Source organism: Megascapheus bottae, chromosome X, assembly GCF_031878675.1.
Source record: "Megascapheus bottae isolate mThoBot1 chromosome X, mThoBot2.hap1, whole genome shotgun sequence".
Taxonomy (NCBI): domain Eukaryota; kingdom Metazoa; phylum Chordata; class Mammalia; order Rodentia; family Geomyidae; genus Megascapheus; species Megascapheus bottae.
This window is the reverse complement of record NC_143547.1, coordinates 52,497,881-52,509,952: the sequence shown is the minus strand read 5'-3', so window position 1 is coordinate 52,509,952 and position 12,072 is coordinate 52,497,881. Positions and strand designations below refer to the sequence as shown.

The 12,072-nt window shown below is 36.0% G+C and overlaps 1 protein-coding gene across 1 annotated transcript in view; it reads right to left on the bottom strand.

Moving 5' to 3' along the window:
* LOC150041097 (transmembrane protein 182-like) overlaps nt 1–11,475 on the bottom strand; it is a 53,171-nt gene extending 41,696 nt beyond the window's left edge. The window contains exon 1 of the mRNA XM_090327129.1: nt 11,320–11,475. Coding sequence (XP_090183255.1) covers nt 11,320–11,475 — 156 coding nt within the window. The remainder of the gene's footprint in view (nt 1–11,319) is intronic.
* Between the last annotated feature and the right edge of the window lie 597 nt (nt 11,476–12,072).

Below are 12,072 nucleotides of genomic sequence, written 5' to 3'. Positions count from 1 at the left end.
GCATTCAGGCCCAGATTTCAAGACCCAAACAAAACGGAAAAAAAAATGGAAAAGAAGAAACAGAAGCAGGTTGTTAAAAATAGTTGGTTGTGTTGGGATGGTCATTGGACTTTTTTCTTTATTATTGCTTGTCTGAATTTTTCATAATAAAATGTAAATTTCAAATTTTTAATAAAAAATAAAAGTCATAGTATCTGAGGCTCAATATACTTTGCATGGACACCTAATCAACAATAAATTGAGTGAAGTACTAAAATATATGCTTCTGAATTCTTTCAAGATCAATGATAGAGTTCAACGACATTGCATAATATGACTGAATATAAATGTTTAAAAGAGGATAATAATTCTCCTGCTTTTCTGTGAAGGTACATAAATGTAAATTTGATACATTTAAGCTTTATTAATTTTTTGTGGTTTGTGGGGCTTGGACTCTGGGCCTGGGTGCTGTCCCTGAGCTCTTCAGCTCAAGGCTACCACCCTACTCCTTGAGCCACAGCCCCACTTCCTATTTGCCAGTGGTTAATTGGAGATAAGAGTCTTTTTGTCTTCAGTAACCAGGCTGGCATTAAACTGAGATCCTCAGATAGCAGCCTCCTGAGTAACAAGGATTACAGGCATGAACCACCATGCCCAGCTAAGCTATATTAAATTTTCTATAGTTCAATATATTCCTTTGACAATAACTTAGAATACTGTTGTATCATAACTTCGGGCTCTACATTACAGCATGGGCTTTTCTAGGGTAGCAATCACTGAGTTGACAGCCATCATTTCTGTTTCACATTTAGATTATTCACATTGGACAAAACATTTCTGTAGAACAAAATTTTTTCACAAACACTGTAGAAGAAGCACTCCCATTGTTAAAATTTTCCAGTGTTGTGATTATGAAGATGAGACTTGAACACTCCTTTATTTACTACCTTATTTACTGTAAAGAAAGGTGTGAGGCCACCCTCATCCCCAAAATGAGGATTCATCAAAGAAAGAGAACTATATAACAATTTTTCCTTGATGAATATGGATGCAAAAATTCTCAACAAAATACTGGCCAATCAAATTCAACAACTCATCCAAACAATTATACACTATGACTAAACAGGATCCATTGCAGGGATGCAAAGCTGGTTCAATATACATAAGTCAATTAACATAATTCATCACATCAATAGAAGCTAAGACAAGAACCCACATGATCATCTGAGAAGATGCAGAAAAAGCATTTGCTAAGATCCAAAACACCTTTATGATAAACTCTCTGAAAAACACAAAGAATCCATTCAACATTCCTCAATATAATAAAGACTGCATATGATGTACCTACAGCTAGCTTCATACTTAATGGTGAAAAGTTAAAGCCATTTCCTCTAAAACTGGGAGAATATGAGGGGCGAGGAGAAGTAACACTATTTAGAAAGAAATGCACTCAATACCTGACTATGCAACTATAATCCCCTATGTACTTTACCTTTACAAAAAAAATTAAAAATTTTAAAAAGAAAAAGTGTTCAACATCACTAATAATCTGGGGGGGCATCAAAGCAAAAACATAATACATCATAACCTCATTCTAGAAAGAATGGCTATAATCAAAAAACAAACAAAATAGAAGGTGCCAGCAAAATTACTACTAAAAACCAATATTTGCATTTATTTTATCTCCAAAATACTGCTTTATGAAGTGATATGTCAGAAAGACAAGTACTATATGATCTAACAACCATGGGAAAAATAAGAGTTAATTTTGTAGAAGCTGAGGGTGACAGGAAGGATGGGGAGAGGTTGATTGATGGAAACTAAGTTATATACTAAGTTCAATAGGAATAGGTTTTAATAGCAAAGATTATACAAGGAGATTCAATTTTGACATGTCAACAAATGCATAGTCACCACTTCTGGCACCATCCCTCACCCTTTTGGGATTTCTTGAACCAATCAATTTGAGATTGGTTTTTCTATTTTCACATATGAGCCATTTAAAAAAAATTTCGTGCTACTATCATGCTACTATCTCTACCATGAATCTACTCTGATGCTTACAGTAAATAACAGTATATAAAAACACATACATTAATCAAAGAAAAGCTACTATCATGCTACTGTCATGCTACTATCATGCTACTATCTCTACCATGAACCTACTCTGATGCTTACAGTAAATAACAGCATATAAAAACACATACATTAATCCAAGAAAAGCCCAGTGACTGATGGATTCACAGCTGAAATCTATAAGGTCTTCAAAGCACAGCTCACACCAATATAGCAAAAAAACTTCTTAGGAGAAAGAACAGCGCAGGAGGAATTTCAATACCAAACTTTAGACTCTATTACAGAGCTATAATTATCAAAACAGCTTGGTACTGGCACAAGAACAGGACTGAAGACCAATGGAATAGAACTGAGGACACAGATATTAAACCACAGATCTATGGCCACCTAATCTTTGACAAGGGAGCCAAAAAAATAGAATGGAAGATGGACAGCCTCTTCAACAAGTGGTGCTGGCAGAACTGGTTAAGCACATGCAAAAATAAAAGTTGTATTCTTCTTTATCACCCTGCATTAGAATTAACTCCAAATGGATCAAAGACCTTAAGGTAAAAGCCGACACACTGAAAACATTACAAGAAGGAATAGGAGATATACTAGGCCTCCTTGGCACAGGTGGAAACTTTCTTAATAAGGACCAAGAACCACAACAAATCAGAGAAAGGTTGGATAAGTGGGATTTCATTAATCTGCAGAGCTTTTGTATGGCAAAGGACATAGCTAGTAAATTAATTAGGAGGCCTACAGAATGGGAGAAGATATTCACCAACCATACAACAGACAAAGGCCTCATATCTAAAATATATCAACAACTCAAAAAATTGAATCACTCCAAAACTAATCCCCAAAGAAACAACCATCCCATAAAAAGATGGGCCAAAGACTTAAAAAGAGTCTTCTCTGAAGAAGAAACAAAAATGGCCTATAGACACATGAAGAAATGCTCAACATCTCTGGTCATAAAAGAAATGCAAATCAAAACAACTCTAAGATACCACCTCACTCCAGTTAGAATGGCCAGGATCAAGAAAACTAATAACAACAGATGCTGGCAGGGATGTGGCCAGGAGGGATCACTACTACACTGTTGGTGGGAGTGCAAACTGCTTCAACCACCATGGAAAGCAGTATGTCATTTCCTCAAAAGACAAAACATAGAGCTCCCCTATGACCCAGCAATTCCACTACTTGGCATTTACCCAATCATCCAGAAACAAGGACATACTAAAGCCACTAGCACAACAATGTACATCGCAGCACTATTTACCATAGCAAAGATATGGAACCAACCCAGATGTCCCTCAGTTGATGAGTGGATCAACAAGATGTGGTATTTATACACAATGGAATTCTATGCTGCTGTCAGAGAGAATGACATCACCCCATTTGTTAGGAAATGGTAAGACTTAGAAAAAATCATATTAAATGAAGTAGGCCAGACTCAAAGGAACATAGTCTCAATGGTTTCCCCCATTTTTCATAATCAGTAGAAACCCTGGGCTCTCATAGCAGAGAATGACAATAGAGCAAAACCCAGATGCATAAGGCCATGTAGTATGATGCTAAATGAAATGACCTCTAGGATATAGATACAAAAGCCATATAATGAGTTATTGTTGTCCTTAATGTACTATGTTATCTCTCATCTCTTTTGCTGTCCCTTGGTTATCTCATATTGTTACAATATCTCACTTTGTTATCTGATATACTGGATATATTTGTATTTGGTCATTTGAAATTGGATAAGGAAGGGGGGAAAATAAGATGAGAGGTGGGGATGGGGGGGAGGGAAATGGGGACCGAGACATGAGAAAGGGTATCAATGTATGTGAATTAATGCATCTTCTATTGGGCGAATATCAGTTAACCCTTCTATTAATTACAATAAACATATATGGAAAAAAGAAGAATTGAGAGTACTCTTGCCTTCAGCCAAGAGTACCTTAATTATTCAAGCACACTCCTGTCTGTCAGACAATAGCTCCATGTAACACTAGTGGCAAGTTTGATGCTGGCATGTGATTTGTCTTGCTGTCAGATATTCATGGTTTGTCTCTATTGTCCTTTTGCATTAAAATTTTAGAAAGTCTCAAAAAAATGGATGACTTCTTAAATAAATATAGGCTACCTGCATTGAAAATAATGAGGTAAACAAATTAAACAAACCAATTTCATACAATTTAATTGCGGAAGCAATCAGGAAAATGCCAACCAAAAAGAGTCCACGTCCATATGGTTTCACTGCGGAATTCTACAAGACGTTTAAAGATGAAGTAACACCTATACTCTTGAAACTCTTCTGAGAAACAGAAGCAGAAGAAGCAATACCAGACTCATTTTATGAAACTAATATTACTCATACCCAAACCAGGGAAAGACCCAACAAAAAACAGAAAATTACAGACCTATCTCTCTAATGAACACAGATGCAAAACTCCTCAAGAAAATACTAGCCAACAGAATCCAGAAACAAATTTTAAAAATTATACAGTACAATCAAATAGGCTTCATCCCACAGAGGCAAGGCTGGTTTAACATTTGCAAATCAATCAATATAATACATCGTATCAATAGTGCTAAGTGTAAGAATCATATGATAATTTCTCTGGAAGCAGGTAAGGCATTTGACAAAATACAACATCCATTCATGTTGAAAGCACTAGAAAAAAATAGAAATAAGAGGTACATTCCTTAAAATGATTAAAGCCATATATGACAAACTTACATCCAGTATTATACTAAATGGTGAAAGACTGGAACCATTTATCTTAAAATCAGGAACTAGACAGGGATGCCCACTCTCTCCACTTCTCTTTAATATTAGCCAGAGCAATAAGGCAAGAAAAGGACATCAAAGGGATCCACATAGGGAAAGAAGAAATTAAACTATCCCTATTCGCAGATGACATGATCCTCTACTTGAGTGATCCAATACGCTCCATTCCCAAACTCCTAAAATTAATAAAAAAAGTGGCAGGATACAAAATTAATCTTCAAAAGTAAGTAGCCTTCTTGTACACCAACAGTACACAAACAGCAGGCCAAATCAAGTGATAGCCCCGCAAAGAATAAAATACTTAGGAATTAACTTAACCAAAGATGTAAAGGAATTATTTAATGAAAAGTATAAAAACCTAATGAAAGAAATTAAAGAGGACACTAGGAAATAGAAAAACTTCCCATGCTCATGGGTAGGGAGAACCAACATAGTGAAAATGGCCATATTGCCAAAATTGATACACAAATTCAATGCAACCCCCACCAAAAAGATTTGGTTATCCCATATTGTTTCAATATTTCACCTTGTTATCTGATATGTTTTATATAAGCTTAATTGGTTATTTGAAATAGGAGAGGGACGGGGGGGGGGGGAAATCAAGTTGTGAGGGGGGAGGGTGTTGGGGCCTGACCTCCATCTCTGAGGCCTGATTCCAGTTCAGCTGCAATTAAAGGGCTTTGGCCAGGCATTTCCTCCTTGCATGCCTCTCTTAAGGCATCTCTGTATACATGACTCGATCGAGCCCCCCGCAGCCTCGAGGGTCTCACAGCAGCACAGGTCTCATGCGCTTTCCTGCACTTGTCCTGCCCAGTACCTGAAAGCCCCACCCAGTAGTTTGTGGTAGCACGGTGGACCTCCTCCTATTGGCTAGCTTCCCAGTTCCCACTTTCTCCTACCCCAACAGTATAGAACTAATTGCCTGATGCAATAAAGAGGAGATCAGATCAGATCAGCAGAGATCAGCGGAGAGATCTGTTGCGCTTTCATGGTTTACATTGCTCCTGACTCAGTGTGGTTTTTTTCCTCCCTGGTAATTGGGGGAGGGCTGGGTCACCTATACTTACCATCTCACTCTGGGGGACTACAGGCTGGCCCTGTGTGTTCCTCCCAGTTCCTGAGTTGCTCCCCAGAGAAGCAACAGAAGGGAGAGGGAAATGGGAAACAGGACATGAGAAAGGGTTTCAATATTTGTGAATATAATGTAACCCTTCTATTAATTACAATAAAATATATGAAGAAAAAAATTAAAGAATACACTAGGAAATGGAAAGACATCCCATGCTCATGGGAGGGAGAAACAATATAGTAAAAACAGCCATACTTCCAAAATTGATATACAAATTCAATGCAATCCCTACCAAAATCCCAAAGACATTCTTCACTGAAATAGAGGATACAATCCAAAGGTTCATATGGAACAAGGAAAGACATAGAATAGCCAAAGCAATTCTGCGCAAAAAGAGCAATGCTGGTGGTATTACAATACCAGACTTCAAACTCTACTACAGAGCTATAATAACAAAAAACGCCTGGTATTGGTACAAAAACAGGCCAGAAGATCAGTGGAATAGAATAGAAGACCCAGAAATAGAACCACATACCTATACTTGTATTTGACGAACGAGCCAAAGATATACAGTGGAACAAACACAGCCTATTGAGTTATTGGTGCTAGCAAAACTGGGCAGCCACATGCAGAAAACTAAAAATTGACCCTAGCCTTTCGCCATGCACAAGCATTAACTCAAAGTGGATCAAAGACCTCAATGTCAGACCAGAAACCGTGAAACTGCTACATGATAGAGTAGCAGAGGCACAGGCAAAAGATTCCTGAACAGAATCCCAGGGTCACAACAAATTGGAGAGAAACTCAACAAATGGGACTACCTAAAAATAAAAAGTTTCTGCACAGATAAAAGCATAGCCACTAAAGTAGAGAGACAGCCAACCAACTGGGAAAAGAAATTTTTTTTTGCCAGTCCTGGGCTTGAGCTCAGGGCCTGAGCACTGTCCTTGGGCTTTCTCAAGGCTAGAGCTCTACCACTTGAGCCTCAGCACCACTTCTGGCTTTTTTTTTTCTATGTATGTGGTACCGAGGAATCGAACCCGGGTCTTCATGCATGCTAGGCAAGCACTTTAACCACTAGGCCAAACTCCCGGCCCCGGGAAAGGATATTTAACAACAGTACATCAGACAAATGCTTAATATAGAGTACCTACAGGGAACTCAAGAAACTAATCCCTCCCAAACCCAGCAAACCATTCACTAAATGGGCAAGGGAACTAAAGTGAGACTTATCAGAAGAAGAGATTAAAATGGCAGGAAAGCACATGAGAAAATGTTCATCATCCATCGTCATAAAGCAAATGCAAATAAAAACAACCCTAAGATACCACCTTACCCCCAAAAAGATTGGCCAAGATTTTGAAATCAGACAGTGACAGATGCTGGTGGGGTTGTGGAGAAAAAGTAACCCTACTTCCCTGCTGGTGGCATTGTAAACTAGTTCAGCCACTCTGGAAAGCAATGTGGAGGTTTCTTAAAGAACTGAAAATAGACCTTCCCAACGATCCCGCCATACCACTCCTGGGCATCTACCCTGAACATCATGACCCAAGATATGATAAGGACACCTGCTCAGCTGTGTTCATCTCTGTTCTGTTCACAATAACCTGGCGATGGAAACAATCCAGATGCCCTACTGCAGATGAATGGATACAGAAAATGTGGTACACATATAGAATGGAATTATACATAGCCAACAGTCAAGATAAAATAATGTCATTTGAAGGGAATTGGATGAATCTAGAGCGAATCATGTTGAGTGAGACATGTCAAGATCAAAGGAACAAAAGGCACATGGTATCCTTAGTATTTGGCTATTAGTCCAAATAGTACAAGAGGGAGGACTCAACAGTTGCATACCCAATGCTATGGACATGGTACTGGAAATATAAACACAACTACATAGACATAAAAATCTTATGACTCTATAGACATAATGTTTTATTTTATAGATTAATATGTATCTATGACATATAAACCCTCAGCCTAATTTTGATTATATTCTAAAATCTGAGTGCCAGAGATTGTATATAGAGATTCCCTTCTTGAATACTTGTTTGTTACAAACACGTAATTTTAAATTTGATGTAAAAATCAATGTTAACAAACTATTCAATAAAAAATGAAAAAATATTTCAGGACAATTCAACAAATTCTTTGGGAAGTGTGTGTGTGTGCTATTTTATTTTGCAATAAACATTAAGAAAATTACATTTTCTGGACAAATTCTAGACAATGCAATACAGCTGCAAGTGAGTTGTGTTATGTGAAACCAAAGAAATGTGAACTACATAATCAGTATACACGTTGAATGCACAGATAGCTTTTAGTATTGCTCCAAATTCCTTGACTATTTTGTACATAGGTCCTCCAACTTCCATCGTCCTTATATTTTTTCATATCCTATAGGACATGCATTGGTAAAAAAGATGTTAGAAATGTTTTATTAGACCTAAAGCTTCTGAATCAAGCCTCCCAAACATTACAGTGTAGAAAAGAACATTTTGGCACTACTTTCAGGTAATGAAATCTATTGTACATTGTAGATAAAGAACTCTTGAGTTCAAAAATAGCCAAACAGAAGCTGAGTGCCAGTGGCTCATGCCTGTAATCCTAACTACTTAAGAGGTTGGGATCAAAAGCCTCCCGGACTGAGGCCAGTCTGGGAAAATATTTCGCAGAGTTCCATCTCAACATAAAAGCTGAGCATGATGACACACATCTTTCATCTCAGTTATGGTGTGAAGCATAGAGGATTGTGGCTCAAAATAACCTAGGCAAAAAGTGTGTGACACTATATCAAAAAACAGCTCATAAAATATTGGAGGTATGGCTCAGTAGTAGAAAACCTACCTCAGAAAAATGAAGTCATAGATTCAAGCTTCAGTATGACCCAAAATATAGGAAAAGAAAAAATCTGTTTATGTTTTGTTTATTTGCAAACATTTAAATAAGCTTTGTAGCAAGGGAGGAGAATGGAAGTAGAAATCTTTAACCAATAACATGAAATACAGTAAGTGTTCTAGGCCAAGGCCAATATTTTCCTTTTTCTTTCTCTGTGTCTCTAGGCTTGATCAACATGACTGTCCTTGGGAAAAGCAAAACTTGCAACACAAGGAGACATTGTCCTTTATTTCATCTACATAAGTATAACACTATATTCTCATCCTAATTCCCCAACAAAGAACAGAAATTTACCAAGTATTAATAATTTGACATTTTTCATTCTATTATGTTTATCATATTTTATTTCTAATAAGTGCAATCGTTAATATCGAATCAATACATCTAAAGTATTGACAATAAATTTTTGAACACTCTTATTAAAATCTTTGCTGGCTTATAAATAATAATTTAAGCCCTAATTGGCAAGTAGACATCAGTAGTTGTTAAAATACAACATAAATCTATGACACTCATGCTATAAAGTATATATCTATGAAATCCAAATTATAAGTTCATTTTCTGTCAAATATGCAAATATATTTTTGATGGTCTAGAATAAAATACTAAAAGGCCAACAAGTATTATATAACTAATTGATTTGTCAGTAATCAACTCTTATTTATGGGGCATTAGTTCTAAATCTAAGTTTTTGTTTCTTGCATACATCTGAAGTGATATCATAATGAAGAAACAGCAGATAGAACACTAGACTTTGAATTAAAGAATTCTAGACCTTGTGTGTTGTTCACTTAGAAGTCATTTTAGTTTAGGTAAGTAACTTACCTTCTTGAGCAATATTTTTCTCTTTTGTGAAATTCCTTAAGTAAATAATTTGGTAGTATTCAAATACATTTTAGTTAATACACTTATAAAGATGCAAAGTGACAAAATAGATAGATGTAAAGTAATAAAATCAGTTTAGTGTGACAAAAATAGTACTAAATGGGGAATGATATAACTGGTGCATATTATACTTTAGACTCACTTCTGTGATCACTTCCAGGTATAACACATGGGGATTCCATTTGTTGTCAGTAAGTACTGCTCAAAAATGTCTCAAGCTGCTCCCTGGGGTTAAGTGACCATTTCTGTTCAGGGCTTGCAATTGATAGATGTAAATGGTGCAGGTAGCAGCCTAAGTAACGCACTCTCAGAGATATCACCGAAGTGTCCTTTCAGAAAATGTTTTCCAGCCAAGATTACAACAGCACAAATCCATCATTAGAGATACATTCCACATATTAGAAATAATCCCGGGAGGCTGACTGAGATTATAAATTGGAGGCCATCCTGAACCATATCATAAGGCTGGGTCTCAGAAAAGAAAATTAGCATTAACATTAAAATCTAAGCAAGCAAAAGTGTATTTCCCTGAATTTTCTAGGAAACAGTCTTGGGAATGATAGCACTTTTACAACTATCATGGTGAATGGAGAAGTTTGCTGGAATTTTATCCTGCAGCAAGCATTTTTAATCATGAATACAAATGTGAAGACAGTGTCATAGCTAGTACTTGCACAGTAGGAAGCCTCTCTAAAAAGTAGAATGACAGAAAAAAACTGATCCCATGAGAGAAAAGTTTAGTGAAACTGAATTTGCTTAGAACCTAGATCACTCTTCTTCCCATATCGCTCACACTTAGCACAGCAGAAAAAATTGATTTGATCTGACACCTCCCCTGTAACACTGGCTCTTGTTCAGAAGAGGAACAATAGCATTTTTTAGGGTAGACTCAGTTCATAAAATAGATATTATTTTTCATGTGAAAACTTAAAAGAAAATAAGAAATCTTAAACAGTAGACTAGTATTGTTTGCTAATATGATTGTATTAGTTTGCCTAACACTAAACTTTTAGAAAACTTTTTGTTTCATGCATAAACATTCCCATATAATACTCTATTAGCCTTTAAAGAAATGGGACTAGAGTTAGGACCAAACAAACCAAACCTAACTTTTTAAGCAGTTCTGAAAAAAATATATATTTCTTCATAATATCTAGAAAACCATATTTCAAGTTTATTTAATAGATAAAATATTTCTCCCCATAATTCTACATTCACTTTGTTGATTGATAGGTAGGTAAAAGTATATACATATATAGCCGTTTGTTTTAAACAGTAAAATAATTCAAATGAAAATCACTACAAGGAGAATATTTTGCAAACTAGCAACTTGGATTAACAGATTTTATATGAGAATAACCTTCTTGATATATAAGTTGCAATTATGTACCTTCAAACTCTATGTCTTTTTAATAAGTTCAGATACCAATCTTTCCTTTGCACTCATCATGGATTCCCTATTTTCAGTGCACAAATTAACTATGGCAGCTAATAACTAAATTGATTATTTTTCAAAATGAAAGCACAAAGCATGCTGCTATCATTTCAGTTTATCAAAATACAAATCTCCCTTATGGTTAGTTGCTTAAAAATCAGCGCTTTTAAAAGAATACACTAGGTTTCTATTTACCTCTTCTTCAATGTCCAAAGTTCCATTGTGAGAATCAAAACTTTCACAGATTTCTGTTACAAGTAACCAATATTCTGTTCCAAATGCTATCAAAAACAGAATAACACCAATAGCACCAATAATTCCAGATGTGAGTGCAGCAATTCCAATCTTCATGATACACTTAGCAAATTTGTCCTTAAAATTGCATGCAAAAGAAACACTGAAGTGACCGGTTGCTAAAGCACAGCCTGTGGGTCTCAGTAGAGGACACTATTTTAAGACCAGGATTAACACCTTTTTTTGAGTGGGACTAGGTTTCACTAAGCTATGGGAGAAGAGTTATAAAAAGAAGATGACCTGGTTCAATTAAGCCATTAGTCTATCTGCCAGAAACAGGCTCCAGTGTTTCCTATAGAATAATCAGTCCTCTGTTTCACCACCTTCATATCTCTTGCATGTACAATTACACATAATCTATATGTATCTATAAGTATATATTAATATATGTACATATATATACAATATCTATAAGTAGCTAGCCTGAGTGAAGATCAGAGATGATTGTGATTATTATTCAGTAACTTGACACAAGCATTATTTAGTAATAATTGTGAACAAAAATCTTTGATAAAATATATAATTATGCACACCAGTTATAAACTGGATTTAACATAGAGGTTGTAAACACTGTTTTACAAGTGCTAAAATCTTTAAATTTTCATAATTACACAGGAGACTAATTACCAACTCTCCTGTCATAGATATGTTCTG